Raw genomic sequence first — 27209 nt, 5'->3', positions numbered from 1 at the left:
CAGACATACACCACTGTTAAGGGCAGATGCTTTGATCTCCGGTCTGTGCCCATACGTCAGTGACACAAACAAATCTTTTGCCATCAGGATGCACAGTATTGAGAAAGGAAACTCATTCCAACTGTTCACTCCATGCAGTGTGTGTTGGGTAAGTACAGTATTGAACCTGGCTGGGATAGGACACTTGCTGTCAAGCGCACAGTTCAAGATCATCATGTGAGCTGAATGCCCTCGGCACCTTGTGTGTTTTGAATTGTCCCTCAATTAGACGTCAGTGCCATCAGATGGGGAGGGGGTGGAGATTGGAATTCCATCATTATTGCCATTTGACAAACATTATTTGATGGTCAAATTCATGATCTGAGATGTACAGCTAAAGAAGGAACAAATCCATTCAACATAGGATGTCCATTGCACCCCTATAACTGGACAGTATCTGATTCCTGGTAGAGATCACCATTTTGACCAGTGCTTTTGTATCTGAACCCAACTGTTTCAAGGAAAGGCAACCATATGATGCAGATTGATGACAGTGAGCTGGTACTATTGGCTGTGTCATGAGTACAGTATGCATTTCACTTCTTAAAGAGGAGGCAGAACTAATGCAAGTGTGGAGAGACACAAGGCCTTTTGGACAGGGACTGCAGGATTTGAAATGTGTTTGCTACTTCTGGTATATGTTAGTAAAAATGTCTTCATTTTGACTCTTTCCCTATAGCTGAAGTACAGAGTGAGATTGAACGTATTTTTGAATTGGCTAGGACACTGCAGTTGGTGGCTCTTGATGCAGATACCATAAACCATCCTGCCCAACTTGCCAAAACATCTCTGGCCCCAATTATTGTCTACATAAAGATTGCTTCACCCAAGGTAAGAAACTTTAGAAATGCCTAAAATCGCCTTTAATTTCTTTCCAACAGACAAGCAAGGAACATGAGTAGGCCATTTGGCCCCTTCAAGCCTGCTTTGCCATTCAATAGGATCTGTTTTTAACCTCAACTCTACATTCCTTCACATCGCAATAACCTTTCTTCACATTGGTAATCAAGAAAGATTACTTTGGCCTCAAAAATATTTAAAGGTTCAGCATCCACTGCCTTTGAGGAAGGGAATTCCAAAGACTCACAACTCCATGAGAGAAAACAAAATCTCTTCATCTGTTTTAAGTGGACATCCTCTTATTTTTAAAATATGACCCTGACTTCTAGATTCTCCCACAAGGAGAAACACCCTTTTGATATCTACCTGGTCAATCCCCCTCAAGATCTTATACTTCAATTAAGCCATCTCTCATTCGTCTCTACTCCAGAGAGTACAGCCTGCCTGGCCTCTCCTCATAAGGCAATCTGCTCAATCCAGGGATTGGTTCAGCATACTTTCTCTGAACTGCTTCCAATTCATTGACATCCTTTCATAAGTGCAGTGACCATGCTATATGCCATACTCCAGGTCTAGTCTCACCAATGCCTTATTGTAGAATAATCTCTGTACTCTTGCATTCAATGCTTCTCCTAATAAACTGTAATATCCTGTTAGCTTTCCTGATTATTTGTTGTTCCAGCACACTAACCTTCTGTGATTCAAACACTTGGACACCCAGACCTCATTGCTTCTCATTTCTCTGTAACCTCTTATCATTTAGACAATATGATTCTTTAATCTTTTTGCCAAGATTTCTTGCTTTCCCACATTGTCCTTCATTTGCCAGATCTGTGTCCATTCGACTCTATCTACATCTGTCTATAAATCCCTCATGTCCATTTCACAACATAAGGCAGGGTATTGACAACCAGCAGGTGGAGCACAAGTAGCTGTCTGGTTTGTTAGAAGCAACATCTGTAGATGACGGAGATAACAAGGTGTAGAGCTGAAGAACACAGCAGGCCAAGCTCTACAGTCCAGCTCTACACCTTGTTATCTCAGATTCTCCAGCATCCGCAGTTCCTACTATCCATAGATGACAACCAATTTGTCTTTAGTCAAAAGATGTGGAGCTGGAAAAGCACAGCAGGTCACCCTGCATTGGAGGAGCAGGAAAGTCAATGTTTCAGGCTGGAACCATTCTCCAGGTCCTGAAGAAGGGTTCCAATCCGAAACGTTGACTTTCCTCCTCCTCAGATGCAATCTGACCTGCTGTGTTTTTCTAGCTCCATGTTTTATGGCTCTAGTTTCCATCATCTGCAGTCCTTACTATCTCCACGTTGCCTTTAGGGTGACTTTACACATCCTCAGTGTGGTTTATCTATGTTTGCCCTTAAGAAGCTTCAGGCTGGAAAATAATATTTTATACAAGTATCAGAGTAGTTCATCTTTGGGAGCCAGCATTTAGACAACTTGATATTTGCTTTCTCTAATTACATGTTTAAAGCAATGGGCTTGTGGACCTCCCATCTCAGGAGCCCTGTCTGATGAAGGGTCTAGGCCTGAAACATCAGCTTTTGTGCTCCTATGATGCTGCTTGGCCTGCTGTATTCATCCAGATTCACACCTTGTTATCTCGCATTCTCCAGCATCTGCAGTTCCCACTATCACTGACCACTGAGACAGAGATAGTAAGAGTCAAAGGTAACAAGCTGTGGAGCTGGAGGAACACAGCAGGATAGGCAGCATCAGAGGAACAGGAAAGCTAACGTTTTGTGTTGGAATTTCTGAAGAAGGGTCCCGACCTGCATAATCAGTGAGACAGACTCCTGTCTTAGGTTGTCCTTTGTCTATTTATTCCCCCTTGGGTACTGTAACCTTCCATTCATACCCAACCTTCAGTAATCTTACTACTTCCTGTTCTGGTCTCAGGCTCCATTGTTTATGTTGGTAATATGTTTAACCCTGAGATAAGCTTTCAGGAAACATATCTTTCTTTTATTCATTCATGGGATGATAGCATCACTGGCTAGGCTAAAATTAATTGCCCCAGGGCAGGTAAGAGTCAACCGCATTGCTGTGGGTCTGGAGACACGTGTATTAAAGGACACTAGTGAACCAGATTTTTTTTTTCTGACAATGGGTTCATGAACATCATTAGAGTTTCTTCTAAATTAGTATTCTGCTGTCTTCTGTGGCAGGATTTGAACCTGGATCCCCAGACCATTGTCTAGGTCTATGGATTAAGAGCCCAGCAATAATGCCACTCCTCCTGACACTATCTTTATCTACCATATCCCTAGGATTGCCTGTCCCCATCTCCATCTAGCCAGCCACCTGACTGTTCCTTCTTTACTCCATCTGCTGCTGAAGCCTTTTTTAGTGAGCTAGTCAGCTCCAAGTTGGACTGTTCCAACACATTTCTGGGTAGCCTCCCACATTCTACCCTTCATAAACTTGAGGCTATTACAAGGCTTGTTAGCTCATAATCCCTGTGCTCACTGATGTGCAATGCCTCCTCGTTGAGAAGCAGTTTGATGTAAAATTCTCATCCTTATTTTCATGCACCTCCATTATCCTACACAGCCAACACCCCCAGCCCCACCTGCTCTTAAATGATGTAATGTCTTTCAGCAGTCTTCTGTGATATCTGTGCTCCTGGAATGCTAGCCTTTATATCAAGAGGCTTATATTATAAGGATGTAGATGTTGGCACAACATCGTGGGCTGAAGGGCCTGTTCTGTGCTGTACTGTTCTATGTTCTATGTTCTATGTTATGCTGAGTATATAAACCCCTGGTTAGAACCCACTTGGAGCACTGTGAGCAGATCTGGCCACCACACCTCGGGAAAGAGAAATTGACCTTGGAGGGAGTACAGTGTAAGTTTACAAGAATGATACTTGGACTTACAGGGTAAAGTAATGAGGAGAGATTATACAAATTAGGCCTATTTTCCCCAGAAGGATAAAAGGTGATCTGATCAAGGTCTTCAAGATATTAACAAGAGAAAACAGAGTTGATAATGATAAATATTTCCACTGGTTGGAGAGTCTAGGAGTAGGAGGCCCAAGTCTAAGAGTTAGATCGCACCATTCAGGAGAGATCTGAGTAAGCACTTCCACACACAAAGAGTGGAAGATTTGGAACTCTCTTCTGCAAATGGTACTGAATCAGTTGTTAATTTTAAATCTGAGTTTGATACATTTTTGTTTAGTGAAGTTATTAAGTGGAAGTGGGCCAAAGCTAGGTATAGAGGTAGGTCTCAGATCAGCCATGATTCATTGACAGGCATGAGGGAGTGAATTTCCTTTATTCTCCGTTCTTAATTCCTTCATCTTTGGTGGCTGGGCATTCAGTCACATAGACATTTAACTCTGGAATTCTCTCCCTAAACCTTGTCTTTCCCTCTATGTTCTTACCTTTAACACTCTTGTTGCAACCAACCCTTGCCATCAGCTCTCATGCTACCTATCATGGCTCAACAGCATATTTTACTTTATAATGAACCTGTAAAGCACCTTGGGAAATTTTGTTAATCTAAAGGCACTGCATGAATAAAAACAGTTAGTCAAAAGGTGCTACCTTTAGATATGTCTTCACCTTTGATAATACTTAGGTGAAGTATGTTTACACCAGGATCTAATGCTAATGTCTGAATCTGAAATTGCTGAAAAGAAATTGCAAAATCTACTGTTGTACATCTGGGTTGTAAGCTTTGTCCTCATCACAGTCTGTTTTGTAAATTTCTGCAAATAAGCTATTTGAAATGTGGAAGGGTAGTGTAAAACAGAAAGTCAGCAGGTCTGGCACCATCTGTGTTGTGATGAAGAGTCACCAGACTCTGCTTTCCTGCCTCAGATATTCCCAGATGTGCTGAGTTTCGCCAGCAATTTCTGTTTTGTTTGTTTCAGAACTCCAGCATTTGCAATTTGTTTATTTATTTTAGTATAACTAGTAGTTCATATTTGGATATGAAATGTAGAAGATGTCAATAATCCAGACGTAAAAACAAAGTAAAAGTAAAAAATTCTGGCTGCTGGAATTTTGAACAAAGAACAGAAGTTGCTGGAGAAACTCAGCAGGTCTAGCAACATCTGTGGAGAGAGAAACAGAGTTAACATTTCAAGTCTCTTGGAAACATAGTCTAATGATATCTTGTATTGAATTGTTCCATCACAGAAGCCTAAAAATGTGTACATGGTTACAGTGAGGCATTACTGTGAATCAGAGAAGATTTTACAGTGAGGTTAGTGTGTAACTGATGTGTTACTGGTGTATCAGAGTTTTACAGTGCCACATTATAGCGAAGGATAACAGTGAGGGGTTATTTTGTGTCAGAGATCGCTACAGTGAGAGGCCAGTATACAGTATATGCCGGCTTTCGTAGCAAGAGGTTTTGAGCAGGCATGTCTTGCTTTAATGTACAGTGCATAGGTGAGGCCACACCTGGAGTTTTGTGTGCAGTTTGGTCTCCTTACCTGAAGAAAGATGTTCTTGCTGTCGAGAAAATGCAGGAAAATTTACCAAGTTGATTCCTGGGATGGAAGGACTGACATTATAAGGTGAGATTGAATTGGTTAGGATTGCATTCACTGGAGTTGAGAAGAATGAAGGAGCATTCATAGAAACCTACAGAATTTTAACAAGAATAGACAGGGTCAATTTAGGTGGGATGTTCCTGATGGTGGGGATGTCCAGAACCAGGGATCTTAGTTTAAGGATAAGGGGTAAATATCGTAGGACCGAGATGAGTTGGGGGCGGCCCAGTGGCTCAGTGGTTAGCATGCTGCCTCATAGTGCCAGAGAACAAGTTCAATTTAATCTTTGGGTGACTGTCTTTGTGGAGTTTGCCCATTTTCCCTGTGTCTGCTTGGGTTTCCTCCGGGTGCTCCAGTTTCCTCCCACAGTCCAAAGATGTGCAAGTTAGGTGGATTGTTCATGGGAAATTGTCCATAGTGTTCATGGATGTGAAGGCTAATTGGATTAGCCATGGGAATTGCAGCTTTATTGTTGGAGGAGTGGGTCTGGGACAGTTGCTTTTTGGAGGGTCAGTGTTGATTCGATGAGCCAATTGGCCTGCTTCCCCACAGTAGAGATTCTGAGGAGAAATTGCTTCACCCAGATAGAGTGAGCCTGTGGATTACACTGCTACAGAAAGCAATTGAGGGTGGGCATGGTGGCCAAGTGGCTCAGTGTGTTAGCCCCACTGCCTTACAGCACCAGGGACCTGGGTTCAATTCCACCCTCAGGTGACTGTCTGTGTGAAGTTTGCACTTTCTCTCTCTGCCTGGGTTCCCTCTGGGTGCTCCAGTTTCCTCCCACAGTCCAAAGATGTGCAGGCTCAGTAGATTGGCCAGACCTAAATTGCACTGTCATGTCGAGGGTGGGAAATGCAGGGATGGGGTGGGTCTGGGTGGGATGCCTTTTGGAGGGTTGGTATGGGCCAAATGGCATGTTTCCACAATGTAGGGATTCTTCAAAACATTATGTTTTGTTTTCAAGAAGGGGGTAGATGTAGATTTTATGGCTCAAGGGGTCAAGGGACATTGGAAGAGAGTGAGATTAGGATATTGAGCTCAGTGATCAGCCATGATCATAATGAATAGTAGAGCAGCTCAAAGAGTCAAATGATGTGCTCCTGCTCCTATCTTCAATGTTTTTAATGTATCTCAGTGAGAGGTTCCACATGTATTGGAAAGTATAACAGTGAGGGTTTGTGATGTGTCAGAAATAATAGGAACTGCAGATGCTGGAGGATCTGAGATAACAAAGTGTGAAGCTGGATGAACACAGCAGGCCAAGCAGCATCTTAGGAGCACAAAAGCTGACGTTTTGGGCCTGGACCCTTCATCAGAATGCTTTCTGAAGAAGGATCTAGGCCTGAAACGTCAGCTTTCCTGCTCCTATGATGCTGCTTGGCCTGCTGTGTTCATCCAGCTCTGCACCTTGTTACCTAGGGTTATGATGTACCTGGGTTACAGTGAGAAGCTATCATAATGAACTGGAGATCACTACTGTACAAGTGCATTATAGTGAGAAGCAGCAGTATGTTAGTCACACATGTGCACTAAAACGTGAAATGACATTCATTGTTATGATGAATTTTTGATTACAGGTTTTACAACGTCTGATAAAGTCACGAGGGAAGTCCCAGGCCAAACACCTGAATGTACAGATGGTCGCATCAGACAAACTGGCTCAGTGTCCTCCGGTCAGTATCTCCCAGTCAGACACAGAGGGCTTTCCCTGAACAGAGGGGCATACACATTAACCAGGGTTTGTCTTTGTCAGGCGTCACTTCTCCAGCATCTTCTTTATCAGCCTGCTCATGACGGAGTCTGGTAAACTGGGGCTGATTTGGTCAGAGAACGCAGAGATCTAAACATAGGTGTACTGTGAAGAGGAGATGGTACTCTGTTCAGTGTTGCTGAGAAATCCGAAACAAGGCCAGAGAAAATAAAAAGTAACAAAGCTTCTCGCTTGCTTAATTTATTAATGATGAGCTTGTGCAGCACTCTGCAGTCGACTGACCAAAGCGAGTGGGCTGCTGTTTCTGTTCTGAGTCAGTGCAGCATCTTTTGCAAGGCATTTGGTTTGCTCGCCTTGATTGGTCGGTGCCTTGAGCATAGGAGTTGGGAGGTCATCTTGTGGCTCTATCGGACATTGGTGAGGCCACTTTTGGAACACCGTGTTCAATTCCAGTGTCCCTGGTACCGGAAGGATGTTGTTAAGCTTGAGAGGGTGCACAAAAGTTATACTAGGATGTTGCTAGGGTTGGAGGGTTTGAGATATAGTAAAAGGCTGAATGGGCCAGGGCTATTCTCCCTGGATGGTCAGAGGCTGAGGGATGACTTTATAGAGGTTTACATTAAGATAAAGGGAGAGATTTAAAAGAGACCTGAGGGCAATGTTTTCATTCAAAGAATGGTGCAAGTGTGGAATGGGCTGCCATGGGAAGTGATGGAGGCAGGCACAGTTACAATATTTAAAAGGCATCTGGATGGGTACATGAAGAGGAAGGGTTAAGAGGGATATGGGTCAAATGCTGGTAAATGGGACTAAATTAATTCAGGATATCTGGTTGGGATGGATGAGTTGGACTGAAGGGTCTGTTTCCGTACTGTACAGCTTTGTGACTCTAGTAATAACTATTTCCTTCCATACAACATATACTGTGTTGCTAATTTATAATTGTGCCCACTAGTGAGCCCTTCTTTATATTGTACAGCTTCCTCCAATTAATTGATACTGTCTTTAGTTCGTGAATAAGACATTTGCTGCGTTGCTTCAGTGGCAACAATAATGCGCCGGTTATCTCTGTGGTAGACCTTATAAACATGTGCTTGGAAAAGGCAGTGAATATACATTTTATTTAAAGTAATTGGCATTCAGCCATTTCCCTCTCCACAGAAGGGATAACCAGTTTTGGGGATTTAGTACGAAATATGCCAGTCTCGCCCTGCCAGCTTTTAGTGAATCCAGGATAGTGAAGCCCAAGTCAAATGGTGAAGTCTGAAATTAGACACAGTCCATTTCCTAATAGTTCTTTTATTTATGGAAAGCAACAAATCAAGTCAGTGAATTAACGAGCTGAGAGCCACTGAAGGGAGTATCATGAGAAAAACAAAGGTTTGAATTGAATGTACTTCCCAGAGCTGGTGACAGACTCCAGGACCCATGGTGTCAACTGGTCATGAAAGGCCTCAAGTGTATCAGTAAACAACCATGTTCTTCCTCTCCAGGAATGACTCTCTCTCTTTACAAGTGCTCAAAGTGCTTTGTTAAACATTGCTCTTCACCTATGCATCTTAACAATACAATTAGCATATAATTAACAGGCAGCTGCAGGGGAAAATAGTCAATGATGCACACTGTTCCTTCCAAACCTACCCACTCTGCTTTCCAGCTGGCAATGCATTGAAGGTGAAATCAACCTCAAGAGGGCAAACAAACCACAAAGTTCCACCGAGTTTCCCTCCATTATTCAGTGTGAATGCTGGAGCTGCAGACCACCTTTCAGTGTTCAGTTGGAATTGAGGAATGGTATTCGGTCCATCATGCCTGTTCTGACATTCTGTTGGGTTGAAGCTGACCTGTGTCTCATTTCCATTTCCCCGTTCTGGTTCCACATACCAGTGGTGAACAGAATTAAATCTGGCGAGTGAGCTTCCAAACATAGCCACCCAGCAGCACTGTTCATTCTTGTTGGACCATAAGATACAGGAGCAGAATTATGCCACTCAGCCAATTGGGTTTGCTCTGCCATCCGATCGTGGGTATAATGTTTCTCAACCCCATTCTCCTGCCTTTTCTCCGTAACTTTTGATCCCCTCACTAAGAACCAATCTGACTCTGCCTTCTGCATGCCCATTGTATCCAGGCCTGTTAGTACTGTGTATCAATCAGATTCTCAGTCATCCATCTAAACTCCATCGAGTCCAAGTCCTCAGACTCTGAGTCCTCAACCTCTCCTCCTATGACAATGATCCCTGGGATCATTCTTCTAAACTCTGTCTTCAAAGCCAGCACATCCTTCCTTAGATACAGGGCCCAAACTGCTCACACTATTCCAAATATACTCTGACCAGAGCCTTGTACAGACTCAACAGTACCTCACTGCTCTCATAGTTTAGCCATCTCAATGCAAACATTGTACTTGTCTTCCTAACTGCCAAGTGAACGTGGATGTTAACTTGAATAACATCTTTAACTAGGACTCCTAAGTCCCTTTACTCTGCAGATTTCTAAACCATTTCTTCATTTAGGAAATAGTCTACGCCTCTATTCCTACCAAGTGCATAACCTCACACTTTCCCACACTGTATTTCATTTTCCACTGCCTTGCCCATTTTCCTAGCCTGTCCAAGTCCTTCTGCAGCCTCCCCACTTCCTGAGCACTGTCAGCCCCTCCACCTATGTTTGTATTGCCTGTGAACTTAACAAAAATGCCCTCAGTTCCTTCGTCCAGATTGTTAATGTATAATGCAAATAGCCGTGGTCCCAACACTGGACCCTGTGGAATTCCACTAGTCACAGGCTGCCATCCCTTTATCCCCTCTGTCTGCCAGTCAATCCTCCATCAATACTGGTACATTGCTCCTAACATCATGCGTTCAGAGATTCTGGGTAAGCACCTGGTATTCCACGTGAGCAGCATTCTCAGAAGCTGAAACTGTATCTGACTTTTCCTTCTCTCCCTCCATTGACCATGGGTTGCTCAAGACCATCATCACACTGGCAGAGACAATTTACTCAGATCAAAACCAGGAGCAAATATTTGCCTGTCCCTAGATTATAATGAATTTAATGATGTCCACAACAATGACTGAATTTGCCGACTTAGGGATTTTTGAAACATCACCACCACTTTATTTTATATTTCATTTTCTGGATGGCTTGGCTTGCAATTATTAACTGTCCCTGTTGACCGTTGAAAGTGTGATAATGAGCCATCATCTGGAACTGCTGTCGTCTGTGTGGAACAGAGACAAAGCGCTGTTAGGGAAAGAGCTCAAGAGTTCCAGGATTTTGATCTAGGGACTGGCGATATATTTCCAAATCCAGATAGTGAGTGGTTTGGAGGGGAACCTGTAGGTCGTGGTGTTCGCAAATATCTGCTGGGTGGCTGGCCCCTTGTCTGCTGTTATCTTTCTAAACGGAAGTGATTGTGGATTTGGAAGGTGCTCTCTAAGAGCCTTTGTGAAATTTTCAAGTGCACGTTGTGGTAGGAGTGAATGTTTGTGGCTCTGGTGCCAATAAACAGGCTGCTTTGTCCTGGATGGTGTCAAACATCTTGAGTGTTTTTGGAGCTGCACCCATCCAGGCAACTGGGAAGTATTCCATCACACACCTGACTTGTGCCTTGTAAATAGTGTGTAATCTTCAGCAAGACAGGAGGTGAGTTATTCACTGCAGAATTCCTAACCTCTGACAAAAACTGCATTCATCTGTCCAGACAGAAGTATATACTATTTAAAACAAAATTCATGGGATGTGGGTATTGGTAGCATGACCAAATGGTTCAGAAATCTGAAGAATAAAGGGACTTAGGAGTCCTAGTTAAAGATGCTCTTCAAGTTAACATCCACGTTCACTTGGCAGTTAGGAAGACAAATACAATGTTTGCATTGAGATGGCTAAACTATGAGAGCAGTGAGGTACTGTTGAGTCTGTACAAGGCTCTGGTCAGAGTATATTTGGAATATTGTGAGCAGTTTGGGCCCTATATCTAAGGAAGGATCTGCTGGCTTTGAAGACAGAGTTTACAAGAATGATCCCAGGGATCATTGTCATAGGAGGAGGTAATGGCCTTGTGATATTATCTCTAGATCTATTAATACGGAGACCCGGGTAATGTTCTTGGAACTGGAGTTCAAACCCCACTATAGCAGGTGGTGGAATATGAATTCAATAGCAAAAAAAACGTCTGGAGTTAAGAGTCCAGTAGTGACTGTGAATCCATTGGCAATTGTTGGAAAAACCCACCTGGTTCACTAATTTCCTTTAGGGAAGGAAACTGCCAGTGTTACTTAGTCTGGCCTACAAGTGATTCCAAACCCACAGCCATGTGTTTGACTCTCAGCTGCCCTCTGGGCGACTAAGGCCGGCCAATATTTGCTGGCATAGCCAGTGATGCTGTCATCCCATGAATGAATAAAAAAAAAAGCCCTTGCAAAGGTAGCAGTGAACTGCTGCAGTCCTTGGGATGTGGGCACCCCATTTGTGCTTTTAGCAAGGGTGTTCCAGGGTTCAGGCCCAGTGACCCTGATGGAATGGTGAGATGGTTCCTCATCAGGCTGATGCGGTTTGGGGAGCTTGATGATGGAGGTATTCCCGTGCACCTTGTCCTTCTAGTTCATAGAGGTTGCAGGTTTGAAAGGCAGCATCAAAAGACTCTTGCATCTACTGCTCAGGTGTTGGATAGGCTGTTGTACTTGTTGCCTGGTATTGGAGCCGTTGACTCTGATGAACATGGAGACAATGGAGAGTTGGGAAATAAAGGACGACTTCAGTCTTCTGAATGTTTGCTAACATTTTCTTCCATTGCAGGAACTGTTTGACATAATCCTGGACGAGAATCAATTGGAAGATGCTTGTGAGCACCTTGCTGAGTACCTTGAAGCCTATTGGAAGGCCACCCACCCAGCCAGCTGCAACCCCCCCAACCCTCTTTTGAACCGCACCATGGCAACAGCTGCCCTAGCTGCCAGTCCTGCACCAGTGTCCAACTTACAGGTACAAGTCCTCACTTCTCTCAGGCGTAACCTTGACTTCTGGGGCCCAAGTGATGATGAAAACAAAGAAGCCACAAAACAGCAGACGGAAGCAGAAGATACAGTCTAGCCATGAAATGTACAGAAAGGAGAGAGAGAGAAAGGAGAGAGAGAGCGAGCACAGTGGTGGTGTTACTTTAAACAAGTCTTCCCAACTCCTGTCTCAATTTGTGACCCTTTTTACTAGAATGTAGTTGCATGTTGATGTTCGCTAACCATGCATTTTTCTTTTGGTAAGGAAAGAAATGACACTTGAAGAAAAGAAAGTGGTGCCAATTCAGAAAGGGACACTTTTCTTTCTTCAGTGACAGGCAATCCCATTTGTCAATGGTGTATTGTTTGTGGTTCCTTTTCTGTTGTTCCATTTGTGTCATGTGAGCAGCATGCAATTTATGAGCCAGCATTTCTACTTCAGGCACATTCCCGATTAGTAGTTAGAGCTGGACTGCACAGACCACGCAGCAGAGAGTTGTATTTGAGGGAAAAAGATGTCCGTGTGATGTACGGAGTGAGCAAACCCTGATTTGTATTTAGCCACACTAAGTTGAGCTGACATCAAACCATGAGGTACATCAGCAACTGCCTGAAACATCATTGTAAGATCATGTTGGAGGCTCTTCAGAAGGTATAAGAGCACTAAAAATACATTTACACTTTAACTTCAGTTTTTGCCAAAATTGCAGTGCAACTCAGAAGTCGTTGTTACCAAAGTCCACGGAGAGGTTGTTTAAATCACAAAGAGACTCCAGACAAACCTGACTAGTGTCTGGATCTCCTGAATACTTGTTAAATGCGAGCAGTGTTGATTTGTAGAATGCAGGCACTCCCAATCAAGCATTTAAAGTATTGAATGTGACAACAGCCACTTGGGGAAATTTGCCTACTGACCTCTGACTGATAACTAGAAAGTAAGTGCATGTTAGAGGGACTGCAACTGCAAAGGAATTTTGTACTATACAGAACAATATCTCATAGTTGACCCTTTCAAGTGTCTCTGTCATCTGCTGTATTGTGGAGGCTTAGCGTAAATGCAGGATATATATTTTATTTTCTGAAAATTGTTTGAATTCTACAAGTTAAATGATATGTATCTTTTCCTGGGGACCCATGCAATGCCTTGTGTCTGTGCATTTGAGTTCTGGGGTTGCTCTGAGAGCTCTGGAGCTTTGTACACACAGTGTGTGCAGTCAGTTCGTTCGCTGGCATTATTTACTCAATGGATTGAGACTGGAATAAATCTCAATGTTTAACTGTAGTATCCTGACTTTAGAGGACAAAACCTCTTGCAGCAAAGTAACATGGATTGCACTGGTTACAAAGCATTGAGAGTAAGATTTTAGATGTTGAGGGATAGGCCACGACAAAGAACAGACTCACACTCCTCTGACATACTTCAGCATTTTCAACATTCAAACAGTCTTCCGTTGTTTAACCACTCCTGTTTGGCACACTCTGTATTTGAAGAGTTTTTGAGTATTGCGTGTGTCAAGTTAACGTGTATGCTACTTAACAAAACTTCATGACAATTCAGAATAGTGTTCCAGGTATTTGATGCTCTTGTATTTCCAAAACATAGCTTACAGACCAACATTTCGTCACCGAACAAAAAAAGTTCCAGGTATTACATGGAGGGGCAATTTCATGAGAGGCGAATAAACCAGGATGAACTCTGGACTCAGTAGGAAGTTATGTGAGTCTAACTGTAGATCCTCCTCAGAGTGAGTCAGTGCCCTCAGGAAAAAAATATAGAAAGAAGAATGCAACAGAAGGTTTAAAATTTTAGTAGAGTCCATATCCTTTTTTGTTGCAACAAGCTGGTCTTTGCCCATTTATTCCTGGGTTAGTCGATACCACTGTAACTGTGTTGTGCATGATACTAGTTCTGAGAAATCTGCTGTCAGCAACTTCACCTGCAATTGTTGACTTACGGCTTTCTCCCAGTGTTGGGAAAGAACTGCAGCTGAGAGTAAGTGGCCTGTGCTGAGTCAGTCAGCAGGAGGTGCCCAAGAGGAGGTGGATGGCGGGCTGTAGCACACTGTTTGGGAACAGCGGCACCTATTCTGAGGCACTCACTAGGCTGAACCAGAGCCTCTAGGAGGTGCAGGAATGACTTTACAGCAGACCTTACAGAAATAGCTTCTGCACTGTGGAATGCAGGTTAAATGTTGCTGCATGTGAAAACTTGAGGTTAGAACAATTTTGCTAGAATTTGAATGAAGGGAAGAATAGACCTCCAGGCTTGTTCAATGCTTATTCAACTTTGCCCATGAGCTGCTGCTTTCCTGAGAGTAGGGGAATAAATTGAGTCTAGGCCTGACGTTCAGACTGGGTTCGGTAAGGCACAAGCAGTTTCAACTTGAGTAAATGTCAGTCCAGGGTCCTCCCCTGAATAATTAGAGTGATCTGCCTCCTGCTGTTTGTGTATCTGTGGGTCACTCTGACAGAGGTGTCGATTTTGGGTTGCCTAGCGACTGACAGTGGGCCTCGGGTTTGGTTGGGGATGGTGTGAAGCGGACAGTAGAGGAAAGCAAGGTGAAGCAGACTGTTGGAAGGGAAGGAAGGGGAAGGCAGTTGTGACTCCTGTCTCTTCCCAGCCCCCAAAGAAAAGCAACATTTTTAACTCCATATTATTCACAAGTTTCAAAGGGTCCCTTTAACAGAGGTTACACGCCTCATTAACATTTTCAAGGCAGCTAATACATGTAGTTGCTTAAAACCCATGAGTTTGGCAGGAAGGCTAACACCTACAGTTTTTGGGACACAGGACGTCCTGTGGCTACATTAATGCACACTCTGCAGTTTTATGCATGTCAGCCAGTACATCATGTTTGGTTTAGTACATTTGCAATTATGATTTTTGCAGAGAGTTGAGCAAACCATTGATTTGTTACACGGAATCTGTACCTTGAATTTCTCCAGGGATATCCCTGGCAAGATGATGAGCAGGACACCAGAGGGAAACAGAGAAAACAGCTGCTTCTTTGAGGACCCAACCAATGGATCAAACATTGCATCAAAAGAATGCCACAGGAATTCACAATCATACTGTTTCCCATTCTTCGATCAAAATTCCCTTGTTTTAGGATGGGTTCATCTATTCAGATAAGGTCAGGCCAGACCTAATGGTGTGCCTTCAAACTATTTATTAATATCATATACACAAGGTTCTTCCAGTAGACATCACCGGTCTACATATTTTCCTCACCAACTTGTTTAAGCATGAGATGAGCTGCCTCTGGAGCAGGTGAGACTTGTACCTGGGCCTTCTGGCTAGGGACACTACCACAAGAGCCGTCCTCTCTATTGTTGTTCTAAGCTGGTCCAGTTCCAACCGTCTAGCAGAGTTTCTCTCACATGACTGCTAAGGTTACAGTTAGATCACAGCATACATCAGAGACTTGTCGGCATATTTATTAAGCCATGTATCTGCACCTTCCATTGCAGCAATCTATGGCAAGCATGCAGCACAGGCCATTCAGTCTATCTAGCCTCTGCTGGCCTTTGTGCCTCGTACAGATTTCCTCCCACCCCTCCTCAGCTGACCTTATCCCCATCGCCCTTTATTCCTTTCTCCCTCAATTGCTGGTCTAAGTTTCTCTTAAAACATTATCAATGTGTGGCTGTGTTGGATCAGTCTAGTTTTTTAAGCTGTAAAATTGATAATTTTATGTGTTGCTTTTGTGGTTAAACTCAAATTGTGCAATAATTCCAGTCCGTTTTTGTAGAGGAATTGAGATAATCTGTTCCCATTGTGAACGGATGGTGAGCGAGAGAACACAGAGTTCATGTAGTTATTAAAAGAAGTAACAGTGGTATGAGGAAAATCTTTTTCGCACAGTGAGTAGTCAGGGTCTGGAAGACACAGCCTGAGAGCGTGGGGAGAGTTAGTTTTGATTGAGGTTTGCTGCAGAGAGCTAAACATATATCTGGAAAGGAAGAATGTGCAGGCCTCTGGAGAGTTGGTAGTGAACTGGGACTTGTTGAATTGATCATTTGAAGAGACATTGCAGGTAATGATAAACCAAAGATCTCTTCTTGTGCCATAAAAGTCCAGGGAATAAGAGGGGTGACTGTAAAAGTCCATTCAATCTAGTTAGATATTCTTCCAGATTTTCTAGTTGCAAACCAGCTCCTAAGATATTGTCAGTCTGGTAATAAACTGGTTAATGAGTGGTCTGAATCTGTAAGAACATGGCAAATTGGAGCAGAATTAGGCCAATCATAGAACATAGAAAAGTATAGCACAGTACAGGCCCTTCGGCCCACGATGTTGTGCCGTGGAATAATCCTAATCCAAAAACAAAATAACCTAAACTACATTCCCCTCAATTCATTGCTGTCCATGCACATGTCCAGTAGTCCCTCAAATGTCACTAATGACTCTGCTTCCACGACTACCACTGGTAAACATTCCATGCGCTCACAACTCTCTGGGTGTAGAACCTCCCTCTGACGTCTCCTCTATACCTTCCTTCTAACACCTTAAAACTATGACCCCTCGTGGCAGTCAATCCTGCCCTGGGGAAAAGTCTCTGGCTATCGACTCTATCCATGCCTCTTATTACCTTGTACACCTCGATCAGGTCACCTCTCTTCCTCCTTCTGTCCAGAGAGAAAAGTCCGAGCTCAGTCAACCGCTCCTCGTAAGACAAGCCCTCCAGTCCAGGCAGCATCCTGGTAAACCTCCTTTGCACCCTCTCCAAAGCCTCCACATCTTTCCAATAATAGGGCAACCAGAACTGGACACAATATTCCAAGTGTGGTCTCACCAGGGTTTTGTAGAGCTGCAGCATAACCTTGCGGCTCTTAAACTCGATCCCCCTGTTAATGAAAGCCAAAACACCATATGCTTTCTTAACAACCTTATCCACCTGGGTGGCAACTTTGAGGGAGCTATGCACTTGAACACCAAGATCCCGCTGTTCCTCCACACTGCCGAGAATCCTGCCTTTAATCCTATATTCAGCATTTAAGTTCGACCTTCCAAAATGCATCACTTCGCATTTACCCAGGTTGAACTCCATCTGCCATTTCTCAGCCCAGCTCTGCATTCTGTCAATGTCTCGCTGAAACCTGCAATAGCCCTCAATACTATCAACGGCACCTCCAACCTTTGTGTCATCAGCAAACATACTAACCCACCCGTCAACCTCCTCATCCAAGTCACTTAAAAAAACTACAAAGAGCAGAGGCCCAAGAACAGACCTCTGCGGGACACCACTCAGCAGTAACCTCCAGGCAGAATACTTACCATCTACAACCACTCTCTGCTTCCTGTCAGCCAACCAATTCTGAATCCAGACAGCCAAATCACCCTGTATCCCAATCAATCCAATGAGTCTGCCCCAACAGTCAATCATGGCTGATACTTGTTTCAACTCTATTCTCCTGCCTTCTCCCTGTATGCCTTTATCCCTTTACCAGTCAGGAACCTATCTCTTTCTGTCATAAATGCACTCAATGCCTTGGCCCCCATAACCCTGTGCAGCAATGATTTCCACAGATTCCCCACCCTCTGGCTGAAGAAATTCGTCCTCATTTCAGCTCTGAAGGGTTGACCCTTCACTCTGAGGGTGTGCCCTTGGGTCCTAGTTTCTCCAAGGAGTGGAAATGTCTTCTCCACCTACATTCTATCCAGGCCTTTCAGTATTCTGTCAGTTTCAATCAGATCTCCCCACCCCCATCCTTCTAAACTCCATTGAGACAGACCAAGAGTCCTTCTCTGCTCCTCATTTGATAAGCCCTTCATCCCCAGGATCAGTCTTGTAAACCCTCTCTGGACCCTTATCAATGCCAGCACATTGTTCCACATGGCCCAAAATGCTCAAATACAGTCTAACCAGAGCCTTATGCAGCCTCAGCAGTATAACCCTGCTCTTATATTCTAGCCCTCTTGAAATTAACACTAACATAGCATTTGATTTGCTAACTGCCACAAAACCTGCATGTTAACCTTAAGAGAATCCTGAACTAGGACTTCCAATTTCCTTTGCGCTTCAGATTTCTAAAGCCTTTTACCATTTTGATAATAGTCTAGCCTCTATTCCACCTAGCAAACTGTAGAACGTCACATTTTCCCTCAAAGTATTCCATCTGCCACTTCTTTGCCCATTCGCTTTGCCTCTCCAAGTCCTTCTGCAGCCTCCTCGCTTCCTGAACAGTATCTATCCCTCCACCTATCTTTGTATCAATTACAAATTTGTCAACAATGCCCTCAGTTCCTTCATCCAGATAATTATACAATAACGTAAACAGTTGTGGTCCTAACTCTGCCCCCTGTGGAACCCCAATAGTCACCAGCTGCCATCTCTCTGCCTTCTGCCAGTCAGTCATCCCTCTATCCATGCCAATACCTTGCCCTTAACTCTTTCGGCTCTTATTTAGCACCCTCCTGTCCAGCACCTTATCAAAAGCCATTTGGAAATTCAAATAGATCAAACAGGACTCCCCTGTGCCCTGTTGTAAAACTCACTAATAGCTGCGTTACAGTATGGCACAAAGGAATTTTACGTCATCTCACCCACTGTTACACAACCAGAGGAGTTCAAACCTCAAAGAATTGAGCCCGGAAACCTCACAAAACAACAATGTCAATACAAACGGAAAAGAATATGTATTTGTGTACTCATAAAGCTTATATCACTCTATCCCTGCTGATAAAGGAGTAGAAACAACTCGTTAAAATAAATTTGGGTATGTCCATGGAATTCAGAATCACAGAATTCATGGAAGGAGGCCACTCGGCCCATTGTGCCTGTACTGGCTTTCCAAACAAGCATCTTGACCTTGTTTCAGAGGTAGTAGGAACTGCAGATGCATCAGAGGAGCAGGAAGGCTGACATTTTGGCGAAGAAGGGTCTAGGCCCAAAACGTCAGCCTTCCTGCTCCTCTGATGCTGCTTGGCCTGCTGTGTTCGTCCAGCTCTACAACTTGTTATTTCATCATGACCTTGTGCCAACCTCCTGTATTTTCTCAGACCCATGTACATAATTTCATGCACACTCCATGCAGAGGGATATACAAACTGCCTGCAGAACTGTGCCCACATTCAGATACACTTACAATTTTGACGCAGCTAATTCTTTACAAAAGTTTACAATGTTAATATCCGTTTTTGAGTATTTGTCTCGTGGCTCTTTGCTTTGTTGCCTTTGTTTGTCCTTAAGTTCCAATTAGCTCCAACGACAGGACAGGAGTAAAATCGAAAAGGGATCAATTTTAAGCTGGCGCTGATGTCAGGGAGGCTGGCTGGATTGCGTGCAGTGCTGCTTCCACTCCCCATCTGAATCCACTGTCCACTGGTGTCAAACAGTTCCCCTGTGTGTTTCCCACTCACTGTAGCTTAAATTAAAGTGATCCCCTTAGATTGAGTAGCAGTGCCAAGTGGCCAGGAGAATACAAGCTAAATCAAGGACTGTTGAGCCAGATTAGGAGATCTTACCATGTAGTGGGCAGTGCCCCTGAACTGGAAGCTCCAAGTTCCTTTGCCAAACAGGCTGAGTATCACCTTGTGATTGCTTCCAACGTGAACCACTGGTAGGTGGTAAGAAAGGGCAATACCAGCCGTGTGGTGGAAAGAAATCAAAGCCACTGTCCAGGTGACTTCAGCTGACAAAGGAGCAGTGCTCAGAAAGCTTGTGATTTCAAGTAAACCTGTTGGACTACAACCTGGTGTCGTGTGACTTCTGACTTTGTCCACCCCAGCCCGACACCAGCGTCCCCACATCAGGTTACAACACACACGGAAAGGTATAAGTTTCCAGAACAGCTCAGGGTCCTTTGGGGAGGGATGGAGGGAAACTGAATCAGATGCTGGAGGGTTTCAGCTGGATTTGGGACCTCCCTCCTTGTACTGCCCACATTGGATGTTGTGATCCTCTGGATCAGACCTGCCTACAGGCAGAGAACTCAAGGGTTAGATTTGGTCTGAGGAAACCCATGGTCTTTCTGCCCCAGGAAACAACAATGAGAAATACATCAAAGCCACTCAGAGCACCTGGGTAAACCTTATTTTTGCCTGCAGCCTGGCTGGTGCAGATGGGGGCAGATACAACAGATAGAAAGTGTCAGGACCATGCTGTGTCTGAAGGAGAGTAACAGTTTCACTCAACATAAATCGCCGCAGTTCCTTATGGGTCCAACTAAACTTGACTGACAGAGCTCCTCTGCATTCAGAGCATTTTCAGGTCTTTTGTTCCCACTGTTCAGTATTGGTAAGGCTTTCTCTTTTAGCCAATACAGAGATGGTTATGCTCAGATAGTTGAAAGTAATTTCTGCTAATTGGTGTGTATTCCTCTTGGACCATTGCATCAAGCAAGTGTTCATGGATCAGCAGCATGGAGTCCATCTGATTTTTTTTCTATTATTGAATTCATTAGGTTTACACTGAAGGCAAAATGTAGAACAGACTCATGATTCATTTTTGCCTGTTTCTGACTACTGCCCAGGCCTAATTTATACCCCAAATCACCAGCTATTTTGAATTTTCTTGGTTTGTCCATAATATGAAGCATGCGTTATATTTCAATGTAAAATTAAAAATTCAGACTCTGGCTTTCAAAGTTTAAAATTTTCATTTTCTTTCATGACACTTTTAAAGTGGTAGGTTTTGGCAGAAAGGTCGAAGCAAATTTCAGACCAGGCGATCAATGGTTGCTGTCTGCAGTGCTGCAGATGGTGCTGTCTTGCACAGAGTAACCATACTGTTCCACTGAAAAGGGCAAGAATACAGTGGTTAATTGGCTTCAGTCTGGGCAGCAGTATTGGTGCCACTGTGGTACAATGGAAATAAATGCAGACACCGCGTATAATGGTTGGCTGATATCTTCCATTTAGTGCCACTTCCCCAAAGCAAATCCCTGTCACATATTCTTCTTCTTAGGATTATAGAAGACGTAAGTCATAGAAATAGGACTCTTCACACAAACAGCCCAGGCCAGTGTTTGTGCTCTACTCAATCATCTTCACTCGTTTAAATTTACCACTGTAACCCACCATTCCCTTCTACTGCTCCCTTAATCAATGCTCCGTCTAATTTGTGTAGCCTTGCAGCTGCTTTGAGGATATGGGCATGCCAATACATTCACTTCCCGTTTCTCCCGCTGCTCCTCTGCAGGGAACACAGAAGGGTGTCTATACTATACACTTCGACTGTTCTGTATGGGACTCAGTTCCTCATTCATAGCAACACGAGGACGAGAAGCAGGACTAGGCAATTCAGCCCCTTACATCTGCTCTGCCATCTAATATGATCATGGCTGATCTCAATCTTGGCCTCAACTCCACTTTCCTGCCTACTCCCCATAACCCTTTAATCTGTTAAATAACTGTCTCCTGACCTTACTGAAGTCTCACCAGTCTCTGGGTAAAGAGGTTCTGTTTGAATTCCTCTTTGGATTTCTTGGTGACTTTATTATTAATGACCTCAGGGGGAGGCAATGGCCTGGTGGTAGTAATCACTGGGCTATTAATCCAGAGATTCAGATAATATTCTGGGGGCTTGGGTCTGAATCCTGCCATGACAAGTGTTGGAATTTGAATTCCATAAAATATCTGGAATTAAGAATCTAATGATGACCGTGATCCACTGCTGTTTGTCGGGGGCAAATCCGTCTGTTTCACTAATATCCTTTCGGGAAGGAAACTGCCATCCTTACCTGTCTGGCCTACATGTGACACCAGACCCACAGCAATGTGGTTGACCCTGGGCAATAAATGCCACCTAACCAAAAGCATCCTGTCGATGAATAAAGAAACAAAAAACATCTTACGCTATTCCCCACAAAATAGCAATACTCTGTATCCATTATACAAAACCTCTTCGTAATTTTAAAGATCTCCATTGGGTCACCCCTCAACCACCATTTCTTTCAAAAGTAAAGAGAAGCAGTTTATCTTCCTTAACTGGTAGGAACACCACACACTTTCTTTTGGTTAAGGTCATTGCTGTGGGTCTGGAGTCACCTATAAGACTGACCAGGTGAGCACTAAAGACATCTTTCACCGAAGGACATTAGTGAACCAGAACCAATTTTTATGGCAATTGACATGGTCAACTCACTTTAGAATTCCAGTTTTATTTGTCTCATTGAATTCAAATTTCACAATTTGCCGCAGTGGGATTTAAACCCACACCCTCAGAATATCATCCTGGCATTCTGGATTCCTGGTCCAGTGACAATACCACTACAGCTCCACTTCCTTTCTCCAGGCACAATCTTTGTAAATCTTCACTGCGTCCTCTCCAGTGTCTCCAAGATGTTTAATAATATGTTGACCAGAACCCCACATGCCTGTATTCTAAGTGTGATCCATACAAAGTCCTCAATCCTTCCTATCCTCAATAAGTTAGGTCCAGGTCCCTACACAGGCCGCCAGGAATGAGAAAATGCTTCATTTTAGTTGCTGTTTTATTTCTGGATTAGTCTAATTGGAACTTAATTCATAGAATTACTAACAGTGGAAGTCCATGCTGACGCTGCTAAAATGCAGGTTTCTTTTAATAGAAATATGTTACTTGAGCTTTGTATTGAACTCATTAAAAGAAGAAGAACCGATGGGATAGTTTGTGTCGATGTTGCTGTTGACCTGCATTATTAATCTGCTGTAAAAAAAACTGTGCTTGTTGTTTATTGTTAACCTATGTTTGTTTTCCACCTCCCCAAACCCATCCCCTCCCCAATTCTCTCTCTGCATGGTGTGCTGCTACTAACTAGGGTCCCTACTTAGTGCATGGAGAGCAAAGCATTGACTGTTCGGCTCCTGACTTGCATGACTATCGGAATAACTCTACCAAACAGCCCTACCATCGCTTGTCATCCTCCACGCCTCAGTACAGCCACCACCCGCGGGCTATGCCCCGGGGTCTCTCCCGCCAGGACACCTTTGACTTGGGGACTCAGGGCAGCCGGGACTCGGCCTACACTGAGCCAGGGGACTCCTGCGTGGAAATGGACCCTTACGACGACCCGGAGCTCTCGGAAGAGCCTCGGAGCACCAGCGCTCGCTGGTGCAGCATCTCAAGGCAGCAGGTCCGGAGGCAAGAGTCCTGGGAGGAAGAGGAGGAGGAAGAGGAAGAGGAGAGGGACAACCTGAACAGACAGCAGAGGAACCGGCTCAAAGCCAGAGAGCGCTACAGGCAAAACAACGAGGAGGTCCTACCCAGGAAACAGAGCGATATGGAGGAGTGGAACCGTGATGTGTACATTTGCTAAATTGTGCCCTGTTCTTCCCACCACCACCACCATCCCCTCAACCTTTGGAGAGTTTTATCTTGTTGTGCTGCCTGTCAATCCAAAAAAAAATAAGAATTTGGAGCATTTCTCCGTCCCAGTCCCTCTCGATCATCATCACCTCCTTCCTGTTGATTGATTTGAACATTTTACGTAGGAGAGGGGATTTTACATTCAATGCCACGTCTCCCCCTTCCTATTTATTTATAGTGCCTCAATACTGGGTCTGCGAAGGTGTCCGAACCAGAGATGGTGTATTGTTAACCCTTTAAAGGACTAACACAGTTGATGAACACATTTGACTCTGTATTTTGCATTACAGCTACACCTCTATTTGTTTTTTGCAATAACGAAACCAGCCAGTGGATTGATGATAATCAGATTTTGATCGCTAAAACGAGACAAGTCCATCCACCACCCAAAGCCATTTCACTTGTCTCACTGGAGCTTTTGTAGATCCGTTTTTTTTGGTAGATCAGGGCGATACGTTGCTGGGTGTGAAATGTGTAAAATCCTATTATAAACACGCAAGAATGCATGGAAGCATGAAGTTAAAAAGTTGGAACCTTTTAAAAGTGGCTCACACATGGACCACTTCTCCTAAGAGAATGTGCCCTTTTATTCACTCATCCTTGTTTACATGAAGGGTAAAATCGAGGGTGGTCTCAGAGGGAGGAGAGGGGAGCGCTGTTATGTTGTCTGCTACACTGCTGTTTTTTAAAATCCCATTCTCTCTATATTTAATTGGTGATTAGTAGTACCTATTTATTAAGTCCCCTTTCACAATGGAAAACCCTTCTCTCCCCATTTCGCCTCTCCCAAGTAATTTTCCATAGGGAGGAGATGGGTGAAGGATTATATAAACATGTGAAGCTACAAGTGGTACTTGTTATAGATATTTTTAACCAACCCATTCAGACATGTATTACAGGCCTTTAGTGCAGGTGGGAATTGAATCAGCACCTTCGAGCCCAGAGTTTGGGACACTACCACTTTGCAACAAGAGCTCCAACTTGTTATACTGTTGTTAAAGGGAGTATTGTGTAGAATCTACTCCTCCCCTCCACAACAGTGCAGACTGTTTCGTTCATTTAAGCATTGACTGTACTGATTAGGAATGCTGCTGGATTCTACATTCAGACTGCATGTACACACTGCTGTGTATGTCTGACCATGTTGGTCAGTCAATTGTTTACAATCTCGGAGCTTGAATTTGCAAAAGACACGGGCTGTCTTGCCACATTGGGGGAAGGGAGTCGAAGCGGAAACTGGGATTTTCATTTTGCCGTGGCCAAGGCATTCAGTGGAATTGAGAGAGGGTCAGTGACTCACTTTGAAGGAGCTTCCCAGGTCACTGTCCTTTCAATACAGCTAGCATCTCCCATTCGGGAATGATGGGCCATCAGCCTTTCTTAGCCTGGGAGTGTGGGGAACAGGGTCTCTGAAGGGTAATTTATGCCAAAATTTAAAAATGCATAGAGTAATAAATACTTGGAAGTGATTTAAAAGGCAGTAATGTAATCAGGGGATTAACATGATGCCCTATAGCAGGGGAGATGGAACAAATGCACTGAGTTGCACACTTACCTTTGAGACCTGACCTTAATATAAACCAGACTCCTACCATGAAAATCTCTCTTTCCTGTTTACTGAAGGGACTAAAGTGTTTAGAATAACTTTTATCCAATTCATTGCATTCAGGAGAGTTACCACAAGGTTATCTGTGATTTAACTCATAAATAGATGCGAAGTTGATCTCTTCGCTAATGAGTCATGAAAATAGCTCCTGGAATGGAATAAAGCTTAAGCTGGACACTGTTTCAGTAGGGTGCACATATGTGGTGGTTAGGGATGAAGGTACGGGTCAGATCATCGGGAGCTTCATTGTGCCAAAGCAAAGTAAATGGTTACGCACGGGGAGAGTCAGCTGCCAAAATGGAAACACTCAAATACTTGTCCAAAAACAAATTAACAAAAACAGAAAGTGTGAAGCTCTAGGAAGTCATTGCCCAGATCCCGTAATTGAATTATGACCTTTAAAATCACTTCCTATTGTCTGATATTGTTTATAATGATATACTGTTTGGATTTTCTGTGGGAGGTTTGATTTTGTTGCCGGTCAGACTGTGTGCTGGCAGTAATGCTCCTTGACCTTAAAGTCTGACAAAACCTACATCAGAGGATCGATGATGATCATTGCTGCAGGCCTTGTGAGTAACTGCCTGCAGGCGATTTCTGAAAAATTATGTGTCCAGTATATATTATAAATAAATGTTCAAATGTAAATTTTAATAAGAAATCTTGTACTATGTTTATTGGTGGTGTTTCAGTACTCACTCTGTGTATCTCTAAGATATTGTTGACTTAGTTGTAGCTTTTATTACAGATGGGATCATGGCATCCAGTCACCATTGTTAATAGAATCACAACAGTTTGCTAAGGTAGGAACCAAAACACACAGTTTTTCTTTATGGAGAAAGTTTATTAACGTGCTCAATCATAGCACTCACAACACATACCCAGTGTCACAGCTTTGGCCTGTTGAGATATATTTAAAGAAATTTAATATCGGCCATTGGTTTCTCTTACCTTAACAATAATGTTAATAAACCTTAACATGATTGACCAGATATTAACAGCCATCAGAACTCATTATCCACCAATGAAAAACTCCAATGGAGCCATAAAGAGGAGTAAGAGGATTTTCATATTGATTGAATGTTGATTTGCAGATGTAAATTGGATTCACTTACTTGCGTTCAACTGTATTACTACAGCTCACCCCCAGGCCGCCTTTGAACCAGCTGACCTAATGAGTTAACCCTTTAGTAGTCCATAAGAACTCAGAGCAGGAGAAGACAATTCAGCTAATGAAGCCTACTCTGTCATTTAATACGATCAAGGCTGATCTCCTCTCCCTAACCTTTCAACCCTTTACTGATTAAAAATCTACCACCTCCTTAAATTTACGCCATGTCCTGACAGCCACCACACCCTGGACTAGTGATTCACAACTCTGAGAAAAGTAATTTCTATTCATTTCTGTTTTAAATCTGTTACCCTTTATTCTAAAACTGTGCTCTCTCATTCTATATTGCCCCATAAGGGAAATAATCCTTTCTAGATCTGCTTTAGCAGTGCACTTTTTCATATCTTTTATACCTCAACTAGATCTCATTCTTCCAAAGGCCGGAGAGTATAGGCCTAAACTGCTCAAGCTCTCTCCATAAAACCAACCCCTCAACTCTGGAATCATTTTGGTGAACCTGCTCTGAACTGCCTCCAATATGACGACATCCCTCCCAAAGTAGGGGGACCAAAATTATATGCAGTATCCCAGGTGTGGTCTCATTCATGCCTAGGACAGTTTCAGCAACAGTTCCTTACTTTGTAATCTATTCCTTTAGCATTAAATGCTAAGGCCCAGTAATGCCACTGTTAGGGATAGGTGAAGTCAGCTCAGCTGGTTAATGGCACATGTGCACACATGATTGCTCAGGACTGAAGAAGGCACACCTTACTTGTATAAAATCTGCTGAGAGCAGCCTGGCAGGTAAGACAGGTAACATAGGGCAGCACAGTGGCTCGGTGGTTAGCACTGCAGCCTCACAGCGCCAGGGACCCAGGTTCAATTCCAGCCTCGGGCAACTGTCTGTGTGGAGTTTGCACATCCTCCCTTTGTCTGCGTGGGTTTCCTCTGGGTGCTCCGGTTTCCTCCCACAGTCCAAAGTTGTGCAGGCTAGGTGGATTGGCCATGCTAAATTGCCCGTAGTGTTCAGGTGTGTGTGGGTTATAGGGGGATGGGTCTGGGTGGGATGCTGCAAGTGGCAGTGTGGACTTG

At 43.6% G+C, this 27209-nt stretch overlaps 1 protein-coding gene across 3 annotated transcripts in view; it reads left to right on the top strand.

The window, feature by feature from the left end:
- cacnb1 (calcium channel, voltage-dependent, beta 1 subunit) overlaps positions 1-25617 on the top strand; it is a 310047-nt gene extending 284430 nt beyond the window's left edge. For all 3 annotated transcript variants that reach the window (XM_048560446.2, XM_059638898.1, XM_059638897.1), the window contains exons 11-14: positions 719-870; positions 6979-7074; positions 11913-12098; positions 22853-25617. In XM_048560446.2, coding sequence (XP_048416403.1) covers positions 719-870; positions 6979-7074; positions 11913-12098; positions 22853-23350 — 932 coding nt within the window. In that variant the 3' untranslated portion in view covers positions 23351-25617. The remainder of the gene's footprint in view (positions 1-718; positions 871-6978; positions 7075-11912; positions 12099-22852) is intronic.
- Positions 25618-27209: the final 1592 nt, after the last annotated feature.

The sequence above is a fragment of the Stegostoma tigrinum genome, chromosome 31 (assembly GCF_030684315.1).
Source record: "Stegostoma tigrinum isolate sSteTig4 chromosome 31, sSteTig4.hap1, whole genome shotgun sequence".
Classification (NCBI taxonomy): Eukaryota; Metazoa; Chordata; class Chondrichthyes; order Orectolobiformes; family Stegostomatidae; genus Stegostoma; species Stegostoma tigrinum.
This window is presented reverse-complemented; position numbering and strand designations above follow the sequence as displayed.